At 37.9% G+C, this 26,002-nt stretch overlaps 2 protein-coding genes across 2 annotated transcripts; one reads left to right on the top strand and one right to left on the bottom strand.

Annotated features, from left to right (window-relative positions):
* Window positions 1-308: 308 nt before the first annotated feature.
* elp1 (elongator acetyltransferase complex subunit 1) lies at window positions 309-14,629 on the top strand. The gene is made up of 36 exons (XM_014988617.2): window positions 309-414; window positions 1,303-1,468; window positions 1,560-1,712; window positions 1,813-1,894; window positions 2,839-2,919; window positions 3,131-3,216; window positions 3,312-3,502; window positions 3,626-3,749; window positions 3,864-3,957; window positions 4,838-5,068; window positions 5,146-5,316; window positions 5,557-5,635; window positions 5,738-5,893; window positions 5,990-6,096; window positions 6,315-6,418; window positions 6,992-7,045; window positions 7,134-7,239; window positions 7,349-7,464; window positions 7,588-7,661; window positions 7,940-8,018; window positions 8,345-8,424; window positions 8,513-8,650; window positions 8,915-9,000; window positions 9,106-9,254; window positions 9,529-9,652; window positions 9,743-9,840; window positions 9,948-10,149; window positions 10,846-10,907; window positions 11,687-11,749; window positions 11,839-11,899; window positions 11,991-12,104; window positions 12,202-12,301; window positions 12,386-12,513; window positions 13,044-13,195; window positions 13,660-13,741; window positions 14,470-14,629. The coding sequence occupies exons 2-36, from the start codon at window positions 1,319-1,321 to the stop codon at window positions 14,535-14,537; spliced, it is 3,945 nt and encodes a 1,314-aa protein (XP_014844103.2). The 5' UTR covers window positions 309-414; window positions 1,303-1,318; the 3' UTR covers window positions 14,538-14,629.
* On the bottom strand, window positions 14,551-25,063 carry LOC106918685 (putative carboxypeptidase X1). Its single transcript, XM_014988620.2, has 15 exons — window positions 24,685-25,063; window positions 23,750-23,908; window positions 21,275-21,384; window positions 21,066-21,205; window positions 20,315-20,399; window positions 20,061-20,220; window positions 19,581-19,672; window positions 19,087-19,210; window positions 18,245-18,441; window positions 17,980-18,159; window positions 17,124-17,321; window positions 16,950-17,046; window positions 16,659-16,798; window positions 15,788-15,890; window positions 14,551-15,134 (listed from the first exon to the last, which is right to left on the bottom strand). The coding sequence occupies exons 1-15, from the start codon at window positions 24,998-25,000 to the stop codon at window positions 14,833-14,835; spliced, it is 2,403 nt and encodes an 800-aa protein (XP_014844106.2). The 5' UTR covers window positions 25,001-25,063; the 3' UTR covers window positions 14,551-14,832.
* Window positions 25,064-26,002: the final 939 nt, after the last annotated feature.

Raw genomic sequence — 26,002 nt, 5'->3', positions numbered from 1 at the left:
AAGTCTAATCTTGCTTGAGAATAAACCCACAGAAGTCGTATTTGTCAAAAAAAACATGAGCAAATATGCATTACAGACGATTTTTTAATTGATCATTTGAGTCTGTTTAAACAGAGATTTTCTTATTTTCCTCTTATTTTCTCAGCTGAGGATAATCTTGAATGATTGTAAAATCAAAGCTTGTGTTTTAGTAAAAATATTAAATTACTATTCGAAACAATATTACAGAATATTACTTGTCCTGCCCTTCTCAGTTATGTAGTTTTACTCCAAGGCATTAGAGGGCGACATCACTGAAGCCTCATCAGAATAAGCCAGGGGTTAAAGGGGAAGAGTTGGACCGAACCACATGTATGTTGTTGTGTTGTTGGCTGGATACTCGGGAACTTGGTTTCCCCAAGTTACATCATTTCGGTGAGATGTACACTTGTATTTCCATTTATTAAAATGCTAAAGATGCTAGTTTTTATTCGGCGAGGTTAAATTTTGCATCCAATCCTCAAGCTAACACACCAAGTTCCATTTTCGGACACAAAGTATTTTGCTTGTAAACGGAGTCGTGTCTTGACCCTAATAAATCTTTGACATATTCTTTAGCTTGTTATTTAGTAATTGTATTTATTTTATTATCAGTGACTTATGAAAAGCCCGTTGTCAAAGCTCGGAGAGGTGTTCTTTTGAAACTGCTGAGCGCTAAGCTGCTATAGGACTTTGAGACAGAAATAAACTTTCCTCTTTTTGGTTGTAGCAAATGTTTTTGTGGCTTCATTTTATGAGATTTCAGAGGATTTCATTGAAAAAGGATTCAACATTTTTGTGTTGTTACTGTACTGAACTGTACTCTGTAACTTATATACTAGAAATCAACTTCTAGTCTTTAAACTGACTCTGATTGTAACCTTTTTTATACAGTTGATAAAATCTGGCTTAATACTTTTAAACAGATTGTTAGATCTGTTTTTTAGCTAACTAATTAACTGATTCTCATCATTTCAAACACATGATTTACGTTAAACAGATTGATGGAGAGATTTCAGAGCTTTTATTATTTCCCGATAAAACCTAATGAGATTCAAAAATAATGTTTCCCAGGTACTTTTCTTCTTATCTAGTGGTTCTTGTTGGAAGAAGATGAAGAGCTTCATTATCATAACTTTTGTTCATTTTTGTCATGTGCAACATATGAAATTATAAACTAATGGAAGAAAATAGATTCACCAGATTTTTGGATTGATGATCAGAAAGTAGATTTGTCCTGTCAAATGTTTCAGATTTTAGCATGTTTCACTGATGTTGTTTCAGGTTGTCTTGAGGTAAAATGAGGAATCTGAAGCTGCTGAAGAGCCTTCGTAGCTCAGAGCTGCAGGGTCCTGGTTCTCCTCAGTGTTTCTCTGTGAGGTCCGACACCGGCTCTCTCCTCATCGCCTCTCAGTTCTCAGTCACAGAGTTCGACCCACACACAGGCGAGGTGCGGTACTCCTAATTTCTGTATATTTTAAGATGGCAGAATCTCTTTGATCAGATTGATTATTTTCCTCCCTGTTTTTCTTTTACTTTAGGTTGTCAGAGAAACGTCGTTAACAGCTGAGGGTTACCTGCCAGAGGATGGCAGTGGAGTGGTGGTGGGACTGCAGGACCTCGCTGAGCTTCAGTCCGCATGTTTGGCCACAGCAGGCGGAGACGTTGTTCTCTTCAACCTCAACTCCAGCCAGGTGTGTTTTGTTTTTCCACCCATCTATTTCAGACCACTCACTGCTTAATGTGATTTAGGATTATGGTTAAAAGCAGATTAAACGGCAGTATGTTCCACAGTTGGAGTGTGTTGGCAGTGTGGACAGCGGTCTTACGTCTATGAGCTGGAGTCCTGATGAAGAACTCGTCATTCTTACAACTGGTCAGTATATTACAGACATATCACATGTGAATAACACAGTTTAAAAGGAAATTAATGTGTAGAATGATTAAAAGCTATAAGGGGACTTGAATATTTGAAATATGATGCCAATTTACTTCCTTTTTAGTCTTTCTGGTTTTTGTTTCTTTTTTTATTTTCTTGTCTGGATTTGATTGTTTATTTTGTGTGTTCTGTTATTTTTTCTTATTCTAAAGCTATGAAGAGTGGAAATGGTTTCTTTGCAACAAATATAAGAGTAGGCACAAAAACTGATTCAGTCTCCAGCTTTTTGATTTATACAACACATATGAATTATTTTTCTTGACTTTTGTAATGTCTTTTATTTGTAGTTGGAGTGTTGATTGACTGTAACAACTGTTATGTGTGTGTCTGACTGTTTTAGATTAAATAAACTAAAACTAAATCTTTGAAAATATCAGTTTCTGCACAGTCTGGAAAACGCTGTGATTCAGGTTGTACCACACATCCTTAAAAAATCCTTAAATTAATGTATCTAAAATTAAGACCTTAAAATATATTAAATTCATTTTAAAACATTTAAGTTGGGTCTAAATATGCTAATCACAGGTCTTACAAGTGAATCTTGTTTGTATTTTTTCTTCTTGTTGGGCTTCTCTGTCAAGTTTGAGTTGCACACAGGCGTCTTCATTGGTTTTATGACTCCTCTCTGTTTATAGTTTCTCAGTCTTAAATTTCAGTCAAGCTGGCATTTAAAGGTCTTAAAAATCTTACATTTTACTGCTGAGACCTTCAGATATCTTGCAAAGGGCTGGAAAACTTGAAAGTTTGCATAAATAGAGAAAAATTGTTGTATCTTTAGATTCCATTGCTTATATCTAAAAGATTCATACTCACACAGAAACACTTATCGGTGCTTTGAATAAATAAATAAATAAATAAATAAACAACTGTTTTGTCTACAGGACAGGAAACGATCATCATGATGACCAAAGATTTTGAGCCGGTCACTGAGGTTGGAATCCACCAAGATGATTTTGGTGAAGGTATGCCAGCTTCAGATTAACTTCTGAGTGTTCAGAGATTAACTCTGCTAAAAAAAAATCTGCCTGGATTTAAGTTAGTCTCATTTATCATTAGTGTGCATGACTTGTTTTATTTATATTTTTTTGTTTTAGTGATGACTTGTTTTGTGTATTATGTTTGATTTGAACATTTCTCATTGAAAACTGTACATCTACATGGTTTGTTTTATAGGGAAGTTTATCACAGTAGGTTGGGGGAAGAAGGAGACTCAGTTTCATGGCTCCGAGGGAAAACAGGCAGCACAGAAGAAGATTCAGGTTGTTGATGATTCACTCAAACTTCAGACCTGCTTTAAAGATGAGAGTTGATTGAACTAATGTTACGTCTGTCCCATTTACATGTTTCATTGCAGGATGTGCAGCCAGCCGTGGCCTGGGACGACCGCAGACCGAGAGTCACGTGGCGGGGAGATGGTCAGCTGTTTGCCGTCAGCGCCATCTGTCCGCAGACTGGAGCGAGGAAGGTCCGAGTCTGGAACAGAGAGGGCGTCCTGCAGGCCACCAGCGAGCCCATCAACGGCCTGGAGCAGGCACTGTGCTGGAAGTGAGAACTCCTTAAAATACGCAATCTAAAGTTGTTTAAAGATAAAAAAAATAAAAAAAAACTATTCTTCTCCATGAATATCAAAGCTGTACATTAGTTTTACAGCTTCATGTGTCGTTCCAGACCTTCAGGTAGCCTGATTGCCAGCTCTCAGAGACATCCCAACAAACACAGCGTTGTGTTCATGGAGAAGAACGGACTGCTTCACGGAGACTTCACACTACCGTTCAGCAAAGACCAAGCCAAGGCATGTTTAAACTTCAGTTACTTGCTTCTGATTAAGTACATTAATAAATTCTGATTAATAAATATTTGAGCTGACAACATTGTGAGATCATTATTATAATGTGTGTGTCTTTAGGTGAAGGAGCTGGTGTGGAACAGCGACTCCACTGTTTTGGCTGTTTGGTTGGAAGACTTGACTGCTGGAGAGGATGGAAAAGTCAAGAGTTACAGTAAGCACAGCACAGACATAATGAAAATATAGGTATTTTAAATAACAGCATATATCTCTAAATTTAGTTTTGAGAGAGATGGGGTTAACAAATCGAGTTTGATTGACTTCAGCCAAGCTGAGAAATAAATTTTAGATGTTTCTGCAAACTATGGCTTTTAGGACTGAAATGATTAATTCTACTGAATCGATTATTGAAATAATCGTAACTAATTTAGTAATTGACTAATTGTTAACTAGAGTATACAAACTAAAACTGTCCATTTGCTCAAAGAACAACACTCTCAGAGCAGTAATTACATCAGAATTGTACAAAAGTATACACATTTTGCATTTGAGATAAAAATAACCTTTTGTCTGTAAATCTGTTTGATCTTGTAGCTTCACCCGGTTCACATTCAATGAAACAAATCCCCTATTGTCACCTTTTAATATCCAGAAATGCAAAGATTAATCATTCTGCAAATGATCAAGCGTTCACTAAAGTAATGCTCTTATTACATTTTAGAAAATAAAATGTTTATTTTCTTATTTTAAAATGAATTGAATCCTTTGTTTATTTTCATATTTCTAATATTGTCTAAAAATACTTAAGCAGTTGAATGAAAAATTTGCACAGTCCCAAATTGGGACACTGCACAGTTTTTTTTTTTATCTGATTAATTGATCAAATAATCGATGACTAAAGATTAATAGTTGCAGCCCTAATAGCTTTAGCTAAAATTTGCAAACATATGGTCAGCTGAACTTTATTATAGGCTATTTAGGGTTATTATGATTGGACATAAGGAGGCTGACAAAGTTTGAATCAACTAATTATTATTTTAAGTTGGTGTGAACTTAACATCTCTTATATTCCTCTCTGTTTCTTCTTGCTGCAGTCCAGCTGTGGTCGGTGGGAAACTACCACTGGTACCTGAAGCAGAGCCTGGACTTTGACGGAGACCCTCAGAAAACTCCTGTCTGCTTCTGCTGGGACCCAGAGCGCCCCCTACGCCTCCATGTTGTGACCCACAGCTGGACGAGTGTCGCCTACGACTGGGGCTGGACAACAGAGCGAAGCCCTGGACTGGATGTGACTGATGACGCCAGCGTGGCAGTGATCGATGGAGGTGAAAGCAAAAAAGTATTTTATTCTTTACCTTGTTGATTCTATAACATGAGTTTAATGTTCTATTCATTTTTTCAGAAAAAGTCCTGGTGACGACCTTCAGGCAGAGTGTGGTTCCTCCTCCCATGTGTTCGTTCGAGCTCCAGCTGAAGTCACCAGTCAACCAGGTGACTTTTCTCTGTCAGACTGAACAGACCAATCAGATTGCTGTTTTCACCTCTAATGGACAGATCTCTGTGTTCGGAAAAGGTAAGTTGCAAAACTCTGGACTACTTTACAGCTTTTATATCATATTTGGTGTTTCATAGTGGCTCTCTAATGAATTATGCCGTTTATTAAAATGCTCTAGTCATGCCTATCTGCAGCAGCAGACATTTCTGCAGAACTGCCAGCCTGAAGCATGGAAAATTAAACAGAATTAAGAACTTTTTTTAGGGGTTTTTTCTAGCTGATGTTTTATATATACGTCATGTTTTTATGTAAATCCAGTTTCAAAGGAAGATTTGGACAAAACTGCAGATGGGTTCAGCATTTTGTCCCGTCCTCTTGTCCTCCAGAAATCCTTCAGGTAATTAAAGAAACCCGGTTAATCCGACACATTTCTGCTCCTCATTCTTTCTTGTAAAAAAAAGAAGTCAACTCTATTGTTTTGACTTGACATCTCCTTCAGATTGACGGCTCCTCAGGACAATCCCCTCGCCCTGCGGCGGCTGCTGTGGCTACAGGAGGAGCTGTTTTTTGTCGTCACTTCTGGTGTTGTGCCCAACACCTCCACCCTGTTGATTCTTCATCCTGCGCAGGACGCCTCTGACACACTGGCTGTTCGGTCTGCAGACTTTGAATCCTCCTTCAACACTGTTTTAAAGTATTCAGAATGAATTTTCAAATTATTTTGCCTTTTCATGCTGGTTTTCATCGTCAGGTCTCAGGTGGAGGTTGAAGGTGTTGTGATCAGCACGGTTCACTCCTCTCAGACTGGGACGGTGGCTCTGCAGCTGGAGGACGGACAAATACGGAAACTCCTCTGGGGTGAGAAAACAAAACATAATCTGCTGCTTCTGATTTTTATGCTTCTATTCCACTGATACTTATAGCTTTTGGAGAAACTACATCTGCAGCTTGTGTTTTCTTATCTGTTCATTACTGTGGATTTTTATGATATGCACTGAAACTTGTATGGAAGCATATATTAGAGGCGCATAAAATGTATTTTCTGTAAAATATTTTCTTTTGTATTTTGTTTTCAGATTGTCCTGAGATGTCAGTGGAAGACTGGCGCGACTCCAGCGGCTGCAGCATCAACTTTCCTGTTTCCTGCATCCAAACGGCTCTCTGCTGCATCAGTGGAACGGTACAAACATAACTACACAACACAGGCTGCTTTACTTTCTCTATATTCATTTAGCATTTATTAATATTTATCAATGATTGCACCCTTTGCAAGAATAAGTTAGAGTATTTCTAATAAACCTTGGAAAATTCTTCAAGTTTTTGATATGTATGGAAAAATAAAATAGAAAATATTTTTTTGACTTTTTTTGTTTTTTTTCCCCATCCTATTTTATAAAAGTTGCATTTATCCGCCAAAACGGACAAATAGTTATTACTATTACTAATTAATATTTACTAATGCAAAACCTAATTTTTATTATTATATTTATACTTAACAGCAGTTGGATATTGAAAGACCCAAAGTTATAAAGACCCATTGTGGAGGATTCAGAGAGCCGCAGGTTGCAGACCCCTGATATATTCTCTTCCTCGTCTATAAACTCTGAATAGTTTAGAAACATAAGCACCATAAATTCACTGTAATGTTTTTTTTTATTTCTATTTGAAAACCTGGCTGGAACTGTAAGAAATTTGAAAGGTTTTGAACTGAAAACTGTGCTGGTCTTAATGTTTCTTTGCTTGATTTTTGCAGGAATACCTGCTTGGCCTCACAGACAGATCCCACCTGTATGCTGGAGACACAGAGGTGCAAAGTCAACGTGGTTTATTTGTGGTCAGTTACCGTTTTTTCTTTTTTAGCATTAGCATTTTTATAAAACCTTCTTTGTCCTCAGCTTGCGTCCAACGTTAACTCCTTTGCCGTTTGTGACGACTTCCTGCTCATCACCACTCACTCTCACACCTGCCGCTGCCTCCAGCTGAGCACACTCACCCTGAAAGGTGCGGCAGAAACAAATAAAATGCTCGGAGACACCAAATGTGGTCGTCATCCTGTACATGGTGAATTTTTTCCCTCATGAAATTAAAAGTAAAAATCGTCTTACTGCAGGTCTGCAGGCGGCTTTGTCCTCTGATGGAGGTCAGAACGATGAGACGCTTCGGCGAGTGGAGCGAGGCTCCAGGATCGTGACTGTGGTCCCTCAGGACACCAGAGTGATTCTGCAGGTCAGCTCTGTTTATGTTTACAGAAAATTACAGAGAATTTCCTCCAAATGTGCCTTTCTGAGAGGTTTTTCCCAAAAAAAAATACTTTCAAAAATGTGATTCATGAGTTTATTGTGTTTTCAGATGCCTCGGGGAAATCTGGAGACCATTCATCACAGAGCGCTGGTTCTGGCTCAGTTAAGGAGGTGGTTAGATGGGTGAGTTTAATATCCTTCCAGTTAGATTTAGATTTGCTACATATTACTTAACTGACTATGTTTGTAGACCAAAAGATTTCTACTCAAGGAACATTTTCCAGGATTAAGGATAGTTTTCTGCAACCATACTTTTCATCCCATGTTTTGCTTTCACTGCATGCTTAAAAACTAATAACATTATTATAATGTTGATTGTAACAGCGGGCACTCCTGTTCATCATCATTTAATTTTCAAGAGTGACTTTTTTTTAATTAATCAAGCTGTTGTTTGTTCACAGCTTGAAATTCAGAGAGGCATTTGAGTGTATGAGGAAGTTAAGGATCAACCTAAACCTTATTTATGACCACAATCCAAAGGTATGTATGGATTTTATAGAGAAGAGTCTCTAAAAATACTAGGGAAACAAAAGTTATGTATATTTTGTGGAACATCATGAGGAATTAAAAGCTTTTTTAGGTGATTTTAATGGGATTTTCCAGCTTCAGAACAAAAATCTTTCAATGGTTTCCGGTTTATAACAGTTTTACCCTGAACATCAATTCATAGGGACGAAAATGAAATGGTTTAAGTTTGCTGGCAGCTTTTTGTCATAATGGGGTATAACCTAAGAAGAAAATTAAAAGATGTATACTTTTAAAACTATTTACAACATGTCCTACGTTTTTGACTGTTTCTTCTCCAGGTTTTTTTGGAAAACGTTGAAACCTTCATTACACAACTCGACTCCATTAACCACATTAACCTCTTCCTCACTGAGCTCAAGTAAGATGTTTATAAAGAGAAGCTTGTCGCTTTGAGTTAAAATCTTCTCCTTTATGACATGGGTATTTTTCTTTCCTGTTGTGCACAGAGAAGAAGATACAACCTGCACCATGTACCCCCGGCCAGAGAGCAGCCCGCCTCAGAGCCAGGCTGTGTCAGGCCAGAAAAAGGTTGACATTGTTTGTGATGCTTTACGGAAAGCCTTGGAGGCAATGGATGCAAACAAGTCAGTGATGTTTCACTTTTTTGGCAATTTGTTGATTGTTACTGTTAGGAGAGCAGCTGAGCAAATCAATACGCAAAGTAAAAAATATTAATTTATTACTAGCTGCTTTTCAACAAGTATGTTTTTAAAATGTGTCAGTATTGTAAAAAATATTTCATATTTTCATGGTTAAAAAAGCAAATATTAGATTAAAGTAATTAGTATGTGTAAAGAAACGCATAAAATGTGTTTCTTGCTTCATGTCCAAATTTTTCCTCCTTAAAGGTTCTGTCTGTCCATATTGACTTCTCACGTGAAGAAGACCGTTCCCGAGCTCGAGATCGCTCTGCAGAAAGTGCATGAGCTGCGAGGTGAGCCATACTTACTGATAACCTGCAGGATATGAGTTATGTGTAGATGTGCATTGGTCGTTTTTCAGTTATTTCACTATGAAAAATGTGTTTGTGTGATTTTAGAAAAGCCACCTGAAGCTCCGGGAGCTGCAAGTGCTGAAGAGGCCCTAAAGTACCTCCTCTTCCTCGTCAACGTCAACGATCTGTACGAACACTCACTCGGGACGTACGACTTCGACCTTGTTCTCATGGTGGCTGAAAAATCACAGAAGGTACGAGACGATATGAGTCTTAATACAACTGATAGATGATCCGTGTCCATATTAATCAGAGTTGTTTTTCTAACATACTTTATAATTAAGATAACGTTGTGTTCATAATGTGAATCTCACATAACAGATCCCCTTCAATCTACTTCACCAGGGCAAACAAATACAAACATATTAGTTAACCTAGAATTTATTTATTTATTTTTTATCAAAAAAAATAATGTAAAGGAAAACTTTTTAAGGTTCTTGTATGATAAAGTCTTCTCAATCCTTTCAGGACCCCAAAGAGTACCTTCCTTTCCTGAACATGCTGAAGAGCCTGGAGCCAAACTACCAACGCTACACCATCGACAAACACCTGAAACGCTACAGGAAGGCTTTGGTGCATCTCAGCAAGTCTGGTCAGGCAGCTTCTACTAGACAGTCTGATTTAATCTGGAGACATGTTTGAGGGATATGATGCTTATTTCTGGCCTGGATATTTTGCTCAGGAGAGGAACATTTTATTGAAGTTCTGCAGCTGGTGAAGGAGCAGAAACTCTTCAGTGAAGCCCTGCGGTTGTACACAGCAGATAGTCCTCAGTACAAGGTGAGCTGTTGTGGATTAAATCCCATCACTAGTTCACATTTCTCAACAGTTTTGATATCTAACTAGAGCAAGTCAGTCCTGAGTGAGTTGAGTCTTTTTGCCTTCAGCTTGTGAGCTCTGCATATGCTGAGCACCTGGTGGGGCAGCAACAGGCCGAGCAGGCCGGCTTGTTGCTGTGGCGATGCGGCGAGCCAGTCAGGGCGCTGCAGGCTTTCACCAGCTGCTCCAGTTGGAGAAACGCCATCTGTGTGGCACAGCAGATACCGCTACCGCCGGACCAGTTAGCCTTGCTGGCCAGAGACTTGGCAGGTAACCATGACAACATGTGGTCTGACTGATGCGGAGAAATGCAGTGCCGCTCAGAAGTTGGTACACAAATATAGTAAACATGAATTTCATGTGACTTATACTTTTAATGATCAGTTTGAAGTCTTCTTTTTTTTCTGAGCAGAATAAATATACAGCTTGCTTTTGAAAATAAGAACTATTTTAGTTTTTTTTTTTTTAATCCAAACAAGGTCGAAATTATACATTCAGACCAAAATATGCTTTTATTTGGTTACAGAGAAAGCATACAATTGTTAATGTCATCATCATAATTCTGGCTGGATTTTTTGATTGCAGAGTTATTCTTGAGTATTGGAGAAATTGTGTTATATTTTCGTAACATTTATTCTTATTTTCCATCAGCAAAGAATCTGCACTGAGGACGAGTTTAAGATCTCAGTCACTAAGATTCATGTCTGAGATGGAGAACCATGAAAGTCCTATATCTGTCATATAGTTACTAACTATCAGAGTGTTCATTCATGGCGCTCCTGCATCGTAGAAACTGAGTGGAAGAGTGAAGATGGAGTTCTACATTCAAATTTCTCTAAAAACTAAAAACTATGAAACTTGGATAATAATCCCAAGCTTACATTCAGACTAGTTTTGTTAAACTTTGAACCACAGAAATTTGGCTCCATGAAATTCTGATGAAGTTTTTTCTTCCTTCTGTCACAGAGAAGCTGACCGAGCAGCGGCGGTACTCAGAAGCTGCTCTGCTTTTGGACCAGTATGCCAAAGTAAGATTTCACTTAATTAAACTAGAAAAATTTGCACTTCTTGTGAAAATGCAATGTGAATGCAGTTGGCTGAATATTTTTAGTGAAAATTACCGAAGCATTTGAAGTCCACTGTAGAAAACTTGCAGACATTTAAGAAATAGACAGAAGCAGCCGAATAAAGCAAAATCTGAAGTGAGCTAAAAAGCTGTAATACTAATGACAGCCTCTAGGTTAGGACTAGCATTTTACAGTATCACACTGAGGGTTGGATTAGGGTTAGATTGGGAACCTTCAGTTTTGTTTTTTTGAAGACTGAGGATAATATGAGCAAAAACTTGAAGAGGGATTTTATGAAATATGTAAAAGACATGAAAAGCTCAAATAAACAAAAGTAGTTGAAGGATATGACTACATTTTAAACTTTGAAATTTGTTTCTAGATGAAAATACGTGGAAGTTGTTAGCTGTGAAAGAGCACAAAGTTTTTAGCAGAATTTTTCAGAAATTATGGGATGTTGTTCATTTCAATGGGGCCAAAAATGGTCACAAAAAGCTGAATATTTCCTAAACCGTATTAGATGTCAATACCAAAAGACATAGCTATAATATCCTGAATCAGCAAAATATGATAAAAGTTGAATGGTTGAAATAGTGGCACAAAGTAAGCCAAAGTAGCTAAGTGGTGAAAAGTGTACGGGAAACAGTGGAGAAGTCTTCTAACAAAGTAAAATGATTTTCAACCAGCAACAGAGGCTGTTTTATGGTCTCACTATAAACATTTTTATTTGTTTCCAACAGGATTGTGAGGAAGCCATCTTGGCTCTAATCACTGGTGCAGTCTGGGAGGAGGCGCTCAGACTGGTCTGTAAACAAACTCATTTTCTTTGTCAAAGTGACTTTTTTTTATTTTTGAGTTGTGTGGCATTAAAATATTTTTTTTATTGCTCAAGATTTATGTGCACAACAGACAGGATATCACTGAGACCAACCTGAAACCTGCTCTGTTAGAGGGTAAGATGAAAGACAGAACAGTGATTGTCTCCTCTTTTATGTACCATGCAGAGGACAGTTGGAGAAAAGGTTTTACTTTTTTTCTCCACAGCTGTGAACTCTCAAACTGGGTTCTTGGAGGCTCAGGTTGCAACATTTAACCGGCACCGGAGCCGTCTGGCTGTGGTTCGAGAGCAGAAAGAAAAGGCCAGACTGGATATGCTTGGTGAGAAAAACCGTGTGATGAATCTATTTCATTCCATCAAAATGTGTTTAAACATTTGTTTCTAGTTGTGTGTTAAACCATTTATGTTCCTTGTTAGATGAAGAAGGTCCAGACTGCCCTGATGCTGAGCTTTACTCTGAAGCTAGCAGTGTGTTGACCGCGTCTAAATACTCCCAGAGTAACTCCCGGATCTCCTCGTAAGGGGCACACACCTAAAAAAACATTAAGTTAATATAATATTTGTGTTGTTTTTGGTTTCAGTGTTTGGATTTCTCTTGCAGAAGGTCGTCAAAGAACCGCCGGAAAGCGGAGAGGAAGAAGCTGAGTCTGAAGGAAGGAAGCCCAATGGAGGACAGAGCTTTAATGCACGCCCTGAGTGAAATCATCACCACTGTAGACAAGATGAGAGGTACAAACAAGTCTTTTTATTGTACGTGTTGTCCACCTGCTTAGGTGCAGATTTTTGTGTCTAATACTAAACCAGGATCCCTAATGCTGGCTGTAAGCATTTGAACTGATCAGGCTTTTTAAGTTAAGATTAAAAATAATTTTTTGTTTCAATTAAATGTCATACATATTTCTAATTTAAAAAAATATGCTGCAGGTTTCTCATTAATTAATCTCATTCATTAATCTAGCAATGTATGCGGAGATTAAATGCATTAAAACACGAATGCCAATTTCCTTGAAATTCAAACTAAAATGATTCAAACATATGCTGTTCTGTTTTGGGTTTTGTTGTTTGATGCTTTTCCAGACCAAAACAAAAAGTGTGAATCTTCCATTTTGATGCATTTTATAAATGAGGAAGAAAAGAAATACTTCATATTAGTGGTTTGGGGAAAAACTGGATGATTTTGGTCACAAACCAGTCTGCATTGGACATGCTGCAGTAAGGAGTTCTGGTGAACGATGAATCTGTCCCTCCGTCCTCCACAGAGGAGATCCACAGCCTCCTTAAGGCCTTGGTGCTGTTCCAGTTCGATAAACAGGCCGGGAAGCTGCAGCTGGCCTACGAGGAAGCCCTGCAGACGATGGAGGGAGCCGTTCCTGAGGTGTGGCCTGAAGGCCTGCTGAGCAGCAACGCTCCGGTAAACATAACACCCTCTTCAAAACTCCTTCACTCATCATATGTTCTTTTTTATATTTCTGTTAGGCACCAAAAATCTAAAGTTTATTAAAGGTTTTATCTAAATGACTGGATTCAGGATCCTAAATAATTTGGCTACAAAAGCAACAAAGATGGTTGTATTAAATACTTCTTCTCATCTGTTTTTCCCATTTGTTCCATTTGCATCCATGTCTACAAAATCCGTAAATCATGTATTAACTTGCTGCTGTGACACCTGAATTTCCACACTGGGATAATAAAGGATATTTCTATTCTATATCAGTTCTTATTTCTGATTAAAGGTAAAACATCAAAGCAGTTGAAACTGCTAAAATGTTGATTGAGTGAACTGTAATCAATACTAATGAGAAATAAGAAGGCAGAACTGTTTGCACAATTTTTCTAAACATAAATTTTGCTTTTTGAAATGTTTTGCCTCTAAAGGTAACGGGTCCAAACTCCACAGCCAACAGCATCATGGCTTCTTTCCAGCAGCAGCAGCAGAAACCTGCAGCATCACAACCAGGTCGGTACAGTTTGTGGTGTTAAGATTTGTGTTTTTTTATTTTTATCTCCATCTCTTAACCCTTGTTGCCTTCAATGTAATGCTCAAACCCCATTTCATATTTTATTTTTGTATTTGTTTAAGGATAGCGTAGCCTGGAGCTTAAATTTTATTACATTTTATTGACGGCCTTTTATTTCTGGTTTGTTACATCAGAACTTGATGTAAAAAAATTTAACTTAAAAACTAGATCTTGGTTTGGTTTAGATGAGATGCCAAACAAGGTTTTCTAATTTCTTCCTTTTGAATAATTAAAAATCATGCTATAACTGATCACAAACTGTGAATTGAAAGGTCTGAAAGGTTTAATCCACGTTAATCCTGTACAGATTTTTCTAAGTATTATTGATTTTAACTGATCTAAGTTTGTGCAAATTCTAAAAGAACAAAATGGCTTTTTACTTCTACTGAATTGGAAAAAACCTCTAGCCCTGTATAGTTAAATAATCTGTGACATGAAAGCAAACCAGGTGAATATTTTTAACTCAAATGTCTTGTGAAAAACTGCCAGAATATTTTCTAAGTCAAGTCTTGAAATATGTAGATATTGTTGACGTATAAACAAGTCTTTGCTATGTGAGCAAACATTTATAAATTATATACAATTATACATTTATACTCTTTTTTTTAGAGAGATTTGTGCCAGATCTGCAGATTGGAGAAGCGCTAATGTATTTTGTCTTTTGCAGATCCTGAGATCCCAACAGCACCAAAGATGAGAAACGGTGTCAAGTGGAAGCTCACTGTTCTTAAATAAACAAAACACGTAGTATTGTTTGATTTAGTTTTTTTTTAAACTGTAAAGTACAATTTCAGTTGTATAATAAAGATTCATTTAACATCTTCTGATACTGAATCGAGTTCCTTTTTTTACATAAATAAAACAAATATCAGCGATTTATCTCCATTCCTAGAGTTATAGTTACAGTGCTGCTCCACAGCAGATCATTCAAAAAAAGTTGATTGTTGCCCACCTGCTCTGCCCTGATAAATTAAATCTAATGCTAAATCCAGTGAGTTTTGGTGTCTCTGAACCAAGCCCTGCTTTGCTCTCAGACCCGTTTTGCTCGTTTGGCCGCAGCACGCCGCTGGTTGATGGCCTTGGTGGAGACGCGGAGTTTCCTCATTCGTAGCTGCCGCAGCCTCAGCTGCAGGTCCTTGGGAAGTTTCCCCCCCTTTGCCAGAATGTCCTTTGCTCTCCGTCTGGGTGTCTTGGTGAGGTTGAAGTCGCAGATTGTGGGGAAGTGGTCGTACATGACGTAACATGTACGTGAGGAAGGGAAGTAGCCTTCAGCGCTGACCGTCAGGCGGTACTCGCCTGGATTCAGCAGGCGCCAGTAGTCGCCATCAGCCACTGCAGGAGGGAAGACCAGGCATAAAGCTCAGCATGATAAAAGCAAAGAATAAAAAAACACTGCTGCAAGAGAAAAATATTATTTAAGCCTGAGTCACTTCTATAGAAAAACACAACATTTTACTAAGTATTTTTATCTAATTTCTAGTGCAAATATCTTAAAACACTTGAAAAAAGACAAAACTAACAAGTAACATTTCAGCAGAATTGGAGCTTGTTTTAAGTCAACAATTCCTTAATATTGATGAAAAAGTACTTGTTGCCCTGACAGATTATCTCATAACATGGGAAAATGTCTTGTTATAAAACAAATAGTGTCAGTAGAGCTAGTACTTCAGATTTATCCAATTAATGAAGGTAGAAGATGAACATAAATGCCCACATTCTGCTTTTGGTCAAATTATAACACAACTCTGAAAATAATTTTTAAAAAGTTGCAACACAAAAAAAAACATTAACAAAAGAAAATGTAATTTTGCTGAATGAAAGTTAGAACCCAGTGATCTGGGTCTGAAGTAGAGAGATCATGTCAAGATGAAAGGTCAAAGGTTCCTGTCTCTGTAATGCTCCAGTCATGTCAATGTCATCATTGACAGCAGGAGTACCAGCTGTTCTAACTCTAGAGGGCGCTGTGTATAAAAAATAAATTGCACCTGATCTGATGTGATGATCGATGTCCTCGACTTTGATGATGGCGTCTGCTATTCCCACCCCGGTGTCTTTGTCCCGGATCACACCCTTAATCCCACGATGGATCTGAACATCCGAATGAGAAATGTATGCAGGCTGAAGTCCTAAAGCATTACACTGTTACAGATTATATTTCATAATGTAAAATCAAAATACAAATCTCAAAAAGCAAACCAGGTCAGATCATTCTAGGTCAAGTCAAAACTTGCTGCCTTCAGTTTGACTTGAAAGAAATCTTGATTTTTGTGAAGAAAAGTGGATTCTTATCACTATTCTGTAAAAAAGAGTTATATTAGTGCCTTTTTATGTTTCTACCACAACTATTAAATCCATCTCATTAACTTTTTATTCTGAGTTTGTATTTGTTGCACATTACCAGATACACATTAGTCAGAACCGATTGTTATGATAAAAAAAAAAGTGCAGTAATATGTGTCCCATCAGCATGACCTGGTTTTACTGAGCAGGCTTGTGAGGAAATTATGACTCATCAGCTGGATTATATGTAACTTCAGACGTTTTTGTTCCCTTTAAAGAGAAATAGCTTCTGTGTTCAGTCTGTAAAAACAGATTTCAGTACCAAAAGTCTCTTATTGACTGCCTTTGGAAGCTTCTTCTCTTTATTTTTAATTTTTTTGAGAAATTATCTTAATCAACTTAACAGACTAATCAACTTAGTCGTTGATTAGGCAAGATGTAGAGAGACATTTGATTATAGGACACCACAACTACAGCTTTTGACTCATAAATGTGAGTAAATATGTTGAGAGGACCCAGGTATGGAGGCAAAATGATAATTAAAAAAAATGCCCCCTGAAAGTGATGCTTTCTGACCTGCTCCATGTAAACCAGCAGAGACTCTCTGTTGTTCTCCCACTCGATGGGAAGTTCGCTGGCGTGAGGAAACTTATCGCAGGACAACTCCACTGTCACCTCGAAGCAATTGGTGTGCAGGTAGCTGAAATCATTCATACCTGCACGAACAGAAAACATCACCTGCAAGTGTCAGAACAAGTAATGCACTCATTCAGTGTTGGCTGTAATGTTGACAGGGATTTAGAATTATTGTCAAAATTATTGTTGCATTATATTAAATTGTATATCCAACTAAACATGGGCTCTTACTTCCAGGTACGTTGTGCCAGTCGGCCCCATTGATGATGTTGTTGTATCTGAGGAAGTCCTTGTTGTGGCACGGCCTTCGGTCTGGGTTGGACATCACCTGGTTGGATCAGACAACAAACTTTCCTCAGTCCCTTCCCTGAGGAGGAAGGTCGAGCAGGGAAAAGTGAGAGAGACCTGATTGGTGCTGGCGTACGCTGCAGCCAGCCAGCGGAAGAAGCTCTCATCAGGGGTGGGTGTGTGTTCGCGCGGCGCCCAGTCCCGGGTCATGTCGTACGGGTAGGTGACGACCAGCTCTCCTCCATGGAGGTTTGCACCCAGAGCAAACGGGATGTTCTGCATCCAGCTGATCACAGCTCGAGTTTCAGGTGCAACCTATTAAAAAATATATCATTCATGCAACTGCTAGCACTGCTGCATTGCAGGAACACATTACTGAGTTCAAATGCCTTTCGTCAATGGTGTACTAGTGACACAGTTGATTGAATAAAAAAGAAGTAAATTACAGCCAAAGTTTATCAGAAATTTTCTAAAACTTGGACATTTCTGAATTTGAAAAGTTTAAATTTTGCTACAAAGAAAACTCAGAAATTTTGAGATTAATCTCAGAAATATAAATTTCATTTTTTCTAGCAAATTTTCTGAGATGAATATAAAAATTTCCTTGTTTTTTCTAGAAATTACTCTGAAGATTTTTTTTGTCAGAAATGTTCTCTTGTACTTTTGTTTTTTTATATATCTACAATCTAAATTTTAGAATGTGAAGAAAAACTTTTGACAAATGGTATAATAGGAGTTTGAGGGGTCTAAAACACAGCAGATTTATAGAAATGCATTACCTCAACACCGCATCAACAAATTCTGAAAAAAGTTCCAAAGTTTTAAATTTAACCCAAGTGCATTGGCTTAATCTTACGCAGCTATTTTTCACGTAAAATTTAAGTTGATGTGCAAGTTTTGGTGAGTTCGTTCAGGCAAACTTGATGAAGTTTTGTTGATTTTGAAACAAAAACTAGATGTCTGCATTTCTTACAAAAGCCTCCTCAGAGGTGTATTGTTCAGGGATGGGGAAATAGTGGTTGATGAGTTTGGACTGGTCTGTCTCCAGCTCGATGGCAGTCCACATCACTGAGTTGAGATCAGCAAAGTTGTGGTTCATGTCGATGCCTTCGTAGCTGTACCGTCCCAGAGCCCAGCCGGCCAGCTCGGAGCCCTGAGGACGCAAGGAAAAGGATTTGGTTCTGTTTGAAGCTCTTTTTAAGCTCAGAATAGGAACATTAATTCAGGTTTTCTGGCACCTTCTTAAAGGCCATCTCGTATCCGTCTGGGTTCATAGAGGGCAAAAGGTGGATGCGAGTCTCTTTGACCAGATGGACGATCCGCTGGTTTCCTCGTTTGTACTCTTCGCACATGTACTGCATCAGGTTGAGCAGAAGCTCCCGACCCAGAACCTCGTTCCCATGCATCCCTGCAACGTACCGAAACTCTGGTTCTCCTGAAACGAGCATCAAAACATACATGCAAATCGAAGAACAATACTCTTTGCTTTTCCCTTAAGAAGCTGAAATCCACTGTGGTAATTTTTTCCCTTATTTTCTGTCTGAGTATTTAATCAGCCTCCCTCAGCTCCACATTGATTGCTTCTCTGACATGTTTTTTTTTCTTTTGCTGGGAAAATCTCCCCCAAACTAAATGGGCCAAAGAAAACATTTGTACATCTCAGAGCAAACATAGAGGAACTCCAGGCGGAGCAGCTTTAGGTTGTGCTTGACTTGACTGTTGATGAGATACATCAGTATATAGTAAATGTTTGTCCAGGCAGTAAATTTGTACTTAGCCATGAAGCAAAACAGCTAGCTAGCCAGTTAGCAATGGTATGCTAGCAGCGAGATTTTGTAGCTTTAAGTCACAGAAGGCAGATTTCTATGAGCGTCTTGGCAAGACAGAAAAATCCCGAAATGAAATAGTCCTGCCAAGACAAAATTTAAGTCCAATTTACTTTTTTTAAATTAATTTGAGACATTTTAAGATTGTGTGGACACCCTGTTCAGAAAAAATAACTGAATTTTAAATGAAACCTGTTTGATTCTAGAGAGTCTGGACTATAGTTTAGAAAAATCTTTGCAACCCACAATCTCACCCAGTTCATGTTTCCCAGGATTGTCTGAGATCTCCATGACGTAAAGCTTCAGATCCTTGTAGCTTTTCCCGATGCTGTAAATACGGGTGATGTTGGGGCATTCGTCATGCACAGACTTCATCAACTGGAAAAGAAAATAATTGTAAATTTAACCACATACTGTCTGAGAGAGACAGAAAATTTAATTACAAAAGCATGAATGTACCCAACTTTCCTCATGTCACTTTTTTGTGTAGATTGCATGAGTTTTGTCATAATAAAGGAGATGTGGATCCAATTTATTCTCAGTTTCAGATTCAGGAAAAGGGTCTTCAAGCAGACACTAAAGTGAAAATGTTAAAGGCTGAACATTTGGCCCTACTTTTCCAAACATACACAATTTTCTATAGTACTAAGCAATAAGAAAGAACATTAGCAGACAGCAGAGTGGAGTTGACTGAATAATGTTTTTACTGTAAATATAATTTCTGGACAGATTTTTGTGTCCCGTCTACCTTTCTCATCTCCTTATAGCTGTGGTGCTTGAAGTCCAGTTTGTCTCTGGACTCTGTTGGTTCTGTCTGCCATGCATAGACATTACTGGGATCTGTGGAAAAGGAACAAAGACAGGTAAGGTTTTTCGACCGTTTTAGATTTTGTGAAATCTAAATGAAATAACCTAACTGTGTTAGAGGTTTTATATGGAGTCACCTACGATTAATCAATTATTAAAATAATCGTCAACTCATTCATTTACCAATTAATTATTACCTGATGTAATAACTGATTATTTTGTCCATCAAAATAGAGAATATTCTGATGGATCAACATACTCAGAGCAATAATTTTTATAAAAATCGCAAATCATTTTGAAATGCACTGAAGTTTAACATTGCTAAAGAGTTAGTACTTTTGAATACTTTAGCATGCTACTGCTTTACAACCAACCAAACACATAAAAAATAAAATGTTTCCTGCTGTTTCTTTTCTCGTACCAGGAAGTGTGCACCCCAGCACTTCTGCCCTGAGGCAGATGTCTCCCTCTGTCCCGTTCTGATACCACGTCTGAGGGTTGATCCGAATGTAGCGTGCCACTGCGGGACTGTCGAACAGGGAGAGGACTGGAGTTTCTATGTCTTGGTTTCCTTCAAATATCTGCAGCAGAAGGCGGTGTGCTGAGTGTTGGTGATACTAAAGGCGCACGCAGAAGGTGGAAAAACGTTTTTCATGAAATCAGATTCTCACTCACAGCCTCTTTGCTCCCGTTCATGCAGGGCTTCCAGAGCAGCGTGTCGTTACTGAACTGAACCTTGTACGTTTGGACCATGTCCCAACTGCATGCAAGTCAAACAAATATGTAAAGAAAAGAAGAGAAAAAACAAAAGAAAAGAAAATGTGTGGCAAATGCAGAAACTTTGCAAAGAGGCTGAAGTAAAAGCATAAATATTTTCATATTTGGAGGTTCCATCCAGGGTTATGAAAATATAAAATGCTTTGTTTTTTAAAGAATTTTATGTATTTAAATTTTTCAACATGCATCCCAACATAACAGCAAAAACTCCCTTGTTGCCACAAGTGGAGGGAGTATTCAAAAGTTGTATTCAAGTCAGAGTAGCACCACTTCAACATATTTTTATGCAAAGCAAAAGTAAAAAGTAGCTGTGTTAGAAATTACTCAAGTAAGACAAAAAAAAGTATTTGGTAAAAGTCAGCTCAAGTACTGAGTAATTGATCAAAACATTAATCATTTAATATTTAAAAATGATGAAATCAGATGGACCAAATTAAAAAGTTATGTAGACATTTTGTTATTTTAAAGATCAAATTGAAAATATTTCATATAAATAACATAGTTTCAAAAAAGCAAAATCAGACAAAGGTAAGATTTTTCCAAACCAGTTTCTTTCAATATAAATTTTTTAATAAAAACTGCAGGTGTGTGTCTAAGTCCGGTGAGTGTTTTGGTTTTAAACAAGCTTGTTGTTCCCACCAGCACTGACCTCCAGATGGAGTTGCGCCCCTGCAGGATGGCCCCGGTGAAACGGGTCAGCTTCTGGGCATCAACTTCCAGCCATTGGTTCTTGTCTTTGTACCGAGCGCACCAGGCCCCGTCGTAGATATCCCCATCGTCTATTCCAGACTGCAGCAGAAGAACAGCAGTAAAATGTACAGCAGGGTTGAATCTGCAGGCAGATGATGTGACATGTACCTGGATGTTGAGTCGGCCGCGGTGAGGTCCCAGGCCTTGTCGCTTGTAGGATGAAGCCCTCAGCTGAGCGTCTTTCACCCTCAGTGACTCCAGACCCAGTGGAGGACATTCTGACAGTCAACAGATATTTATGCATCCTTTAAAAATGAAATTTGTTTTCTTAGCCTCTAATTTTGCACAGACCGTGTTTGGATATGTGGAAATGCTTTAATAAAATTAAAAGTTGTGCAAGGTATGACTACACTGCAGAAACATAACATATTACCAAGTATTTGTTTCCATTGCAGAGTTTAGTACACTTGAAATAAAACAAAACTGACAAATGTTGCAGTGCTTCCTGATATCTGCCTGTAGTATCCATCACCATTCAGAACACACTGAAAACCCTAAGGTAAAACCTGAATTAAAACTTTTGTAATATATACTTTATATAAATTATATGATCCAAACACTGACATATAGCTATAGAGCAACAAACAGTAAATTGCAGAGAGTCAAAGGATTAGCTCTGGAAAGCCTGCAATATGCAAAAAGGATGGAAAGAAATTTGCTTCGATGATGAATCAGTAATAGTACAGCAAAAAGTACAGTACGTGCTTTTTATATTCAGTTTTATGTTGCATAGTATGAAAGAACAAATAAAGCTTAATAGAGCTTCTTCGACATGCTGCCATTATTGAATTCACAAACAGAAAGTGTTCAGGTAAGCAGCTAATTTTCATATCAAATTCATCCCAAAAATCTCCAAAATCTCCTGTGTCAGACAGACTCAAGAATAAATGCGTCACGTACATGACAACTAGAATCTCTCAAGTTAAAATAAATGTTTTGGGAAATATATCTGTTGAGCTCATTTAATGAACTCCAGATTAGGGAGGAAAACAAGAAAGAAAGCAGAATAATCTCAGATCTAATTTTTATGCCATCCCAACATCTTTTGCATTTCCACTGAATTCTCAGACTTAGACAGACTTTTCATTGTCTGCAGTATTCGGCTCAGCTGGAATTGCCTCTTCCTGCCAGGAAGATCCCTTAGCTGCTAAAAAGTGTCAGACTAAAGAGTTGAAACTGTGGAAGTGACTGCTAAAACCCTGCCTCCATTTTGCCCTGTGGTCCTGAGGGACCTCTCCAGCTTCTCGTGACTAAAAATGGCTGTTTGGTGTTGCTGACCTCTGGAGTCCATCCAAACAGCAAATATCTCCTGAAACCACTGATGCTGAGCTGGAGAAACTTGGCAGAAAACACAAAAATCCTCAGCTTAAGCAGCTGATTAACTCGATAAATGTAGAAAAATCCAAAATAAATAAGCAATAGTTTATAATAAAATCTTTTGAATACCAGAAGGGCAGAAAACGTATTCCCCTTTTCCTCTAAATTTTTTTTTATAGTAAAACAAAAAGCATGATTAATTTTCAACTTCCTAAACAACAGAAAGTCTTTCTCACACCGTAGTTTCACATTAAGGTCTTTCTTTAATTTATTTACCAACACAATACATACAAAGGTCCTATAAGAAAGGGAAACCAGAACACGTGCATCTAAAAAGTGATGCCAACTTTAGAAATAGAAAGAAAAATCTGGGACATGAAAGAGAGAAACATCGTTCAGCTGATTTATCTACTTTGTGCCAAGTTTTTATTCTGATAATCAGCTTTTAAGTTGATGTTTCTGCCAGGATGATACTGGTTAAACTAAACACAGCAGGTTTAGTCTAAACAATTATACAATCAGCTCACAATATACAGTATGTCTCACATCAGCTCTGGGGTGAGAGTGAAAGTCACTATTATTGTGTAAAAGGCAAATATCATCCTATTTCAGTCGTTAGAGCATTAAAGCAGATAAGTAATGTTAAATTTGCTTTTCTGATAAAAGGCCCTTTTGTCACGCCTGTTAAAACTTAACGGCTAAAGTCTGGAAATCTTTCTCTGCAGTGACAAGACTGATTGTTTTAATGGCTAAAAATCAATATTTTTTATTGGAGATATGCCAAGTGGAAGCCTGGCCGCTTATTGGCAACGTGGAAAAATGATGGAGTAACTCAAGCAGTTCTTTTATGCATGACTCAGGTCTTCAGCAATTTTCTGCAGTGTACTCAGCTGCCATTTTTCCTTTCATGCTCCTCATCTGACTGATGAATTGAACGAAGCAGAATATAAATACACAAAGAGATAAGCCTGAACATAGCTGGAAATAAAAGAAAATGATGATATATGCCCTTAAAGAAATTAGTCATTTCAGAATTTCTTCAACAAAAAGCCCATTTGCTGTTTTCTTCTGTGGATTTGCTGATGATTTTGAGAACAGGTCAGTTTGATGTTTAACAGATACACTGTTTTATTACATAAAATATCCATGACTTGATCAATTGACAACAAAGCAAAACCCATTTCAGAAAAGCAGCAAATGGGCTTTAAACTTTGGTCCTTGTCTGATTGTCATACTGTATATTTCAGAGCCTTACTGAATACATACGTGAGGCAGTTTTTGTGGCAGCTGACTGGTGATGTTTGACCTTTTTGATCTCTGGTTTTGGTGTTTTAGTGACCTTTGGCTTCTTAGGAATGACTTTTGGTTTCTTCAGGACATTTTTGAGCTTCTTTGCTACCGTAAGGCTTCTTGTGGATCTCTTTGCTATAAAAAAGGCAAAACACCTTTTAACAAGACTTTATACAAGACCATACACCCTAGAAAGGATTCACATGGAATGAGACTAACAAAATCTTTTGAAAGGTCCTGTGTAAATAAAAGGTAAACATATGGAGAAGCAGCTGTCCACCATTAAGCGTGGCTGATGATCTGTGATGCTGTGGGCCAATTTCTCCTACAAAAGCCTTGTAAACATTGTTAGAGTTCAAGGTAGCATAAAGTATTTGAAATACTTACAGTTTGTATTAAAATATGCTGTGCTCAGTCTGAAAATGGATCATCAGTGGGTTTTGGGAAACATTTGACCAAATCAAAAAATAAACTGTTCAGCAGACACTAGTTTTCTTTGATTTACATCTCAGACCCTAATGACTGGGAGAAAAAGAGCCATTTTTTCCCTGTTTATTTAAACTCAGTCATTAGATAGACCATCTGGGTTTCATCAGCATAAAACGTGACCTACCCCCAACACTCGGACACAGAAATGCAAAAAAGATCCTTTGCAGCTACTTAAGCTTTAAGTACAAATCAAGGCTGTTCAGATTAAAAGCATGCTAAACTTTAGTTACTCTTGTGCATTTTCTTCATATTCAGAGCAATAACATTTATTACCACAGTGGTGCAATGCATGCATATTTAATATAGATATTTTGCAAAGAAATAATAAACATGTGGACATTAGCAGTCACTTTAAATTTGAAGACTGATTCAAACGCAATAAAAAAAGTTTTATCAGACAAAATTGTCTGATAAGACCTCACCTAATTCCAGAGGACCTTCATCATCTTCTTTTTCCGTTTTCAGGACTTTCCTCACTGGTTTCTGACCTTCCTTCCCAGTCGGGCTCTCTGTGGTGGTTTCAGCTGTTGACTTTCTGTAGCTGGTTGTGAATTCTGTGGTGGGAACCTCTGATGCATTGGAAGTCCCTGCAGAAAAAAGAATCTCTGTGGCAACATCTACACCTGAAACCACAGTAGGCTTGACCGGTAATGTGAAATCTGTCAAGTGGCCACAAACAAAGACAAAGAATCCACAAGCTGAAAATATCAGCAGAGAGATGGGAAGAAATGCTGCCATAGTAAGCCTTTCCAATGGAAAACCCTCACACACTGAACACTCATTCAACCTCCCTGACCTGGAGCTCTGCCTCGCTGTCAAGCTGCAACCAGTGGAAACTGTTTCCTTTTACACACAAGCTATAGTTGTGTGTAAAAGATATTAGTTGTAATAAAATTGCTTTCAAGGCAAACAAAGCAATGGGACCAACTTTGTTATTTTATACCATAGTAAAAAATAAAATAAAATAAATTTTATTTTTGTAGTGAGAAAACATGTTATCAGAAAGCAAAGCCTAGACTGGCTAAAAAACTAGCATCATGCTCTGCTCTTTTTTTGTCAACTCAACGGATGTGCGCGCACTGAGGAAAAAGTACTGGCCTTTAAACTGTCACTGGTTGCCATGGTTACCCACATTTATCTTGCCGTTTTAACATTAGCCAGCATGCTACCAGCATCCAACTAACGTGATAAAATAAGTTATGCTACCAAATGCCCTTCAGTGAATGGGACACGTCTTAGTACATGTTGCATGCATGAATAAATGGTGAGAGAAAAATGGCTCAAATGTCAGTGGGCAGAAGACATCGCATACTTGGAATATTAAGTATGTTTTGTTAATGGCAATATTATCAGCTCTCAATGAGAAACAATTGCTTCCTGGAGGTGCAGATTCTGTTGACGTTTTACCTACTTGCTAACATTTGGCCGTGACATCCTTAGTGCACCAGTAGGATGTTATGAAGTTTACTGGAAATTACCTGTGCTGTAAACAACCATCCCTTGTTCACCAAAAAAGATAACAGACATTCATAAACACAAATCATTAATGTTTAGATTTTAGTTATGATCAAGCTGACTTAAAAAAAAAAAAATTTGGAAGAAAAAGAGGTCTTCATGCAACACAGGCTTTTATTTTGAAGCTTTTGCTGAAAAGCCCAACAGTTTTCTCTGCAGAGCAGCTGCTTTAAGAATCAGTGAACCCGTTTGTTTTGGGTTTAAATTCCACCAGGCCTCTGCTTC

This window comes from Poecilia mexicana, unplaced genomic scaffold (genome assembly GCF_051168715.1).
Source record: "Poecilia mexicana isolate PSO_F unplaced genomic scaffold, ASM5116871v1 scaffold_10, whole genome shotgun sequence".
NCBI classification, from domain to species: Eukaryota; Metazoa; Chordata; class Actinopteri; order Cyprinodontiformes; family Poeciliidae; genus Poecilia; species Poecilia mexicana.
Note: the sequence above shows the minus strand (reverse complement) of the source record. Positions and strands in the feature narration are given on the sequence as shown.

What these genes read in the sequence shown, in the direction of transcription:
- elp1 (XM_014988617.2), top strand. Translation starts at nt 1,319, where the DNA reads ATGAGGAATCTGAAGCTGCTGAAGAGCCTTCGTAGCTCAGAGCTGCAG. An exon ending in GAGCAGGCACTGTGCTGGAA is followed by an intron (nt 3,503 to 3,625) that starts GTGAGAACTCCT and finishes GTGTCGTTCCAG; the next exon opens with ACCTTCAGGTAGCCTGATTG. An exon ending in TGGCTGAAAAATCACAGAAG is followed by an intron (nt 9,255 to 9,528) that starts GTACGAGACGAT and finishes CAATCCTTTCAG; the next exon opens with GACCCCAAAGAGTACCTTCC.
- LOC106918685 (XM_014988620.2), bottom strand. Translation starts at nt 25,000, where the DNA reads ATGGCAGCATTTCTTCCCATCTCTCTGCTGATATTTTCAGCTTGTGGA. An exon ending in GCGGCCGACTCAACATCCAG is followed by an intron (nt 21,206 to 21,274) that starts GTACATGTCACA and finishes CTTCTGCTGCAG; the next exon opens with TCTGGAATAGACGATGGGGA. An exon ending in TCCTGGGAAACATGAACTGG is followed by an intron (nt 18,442 to 19,086) that starts GTGAGATTGTGG and finishes TGCTCGTTTCAG; the next exon opens with GAGAACCAGAGTTTCGGTAC.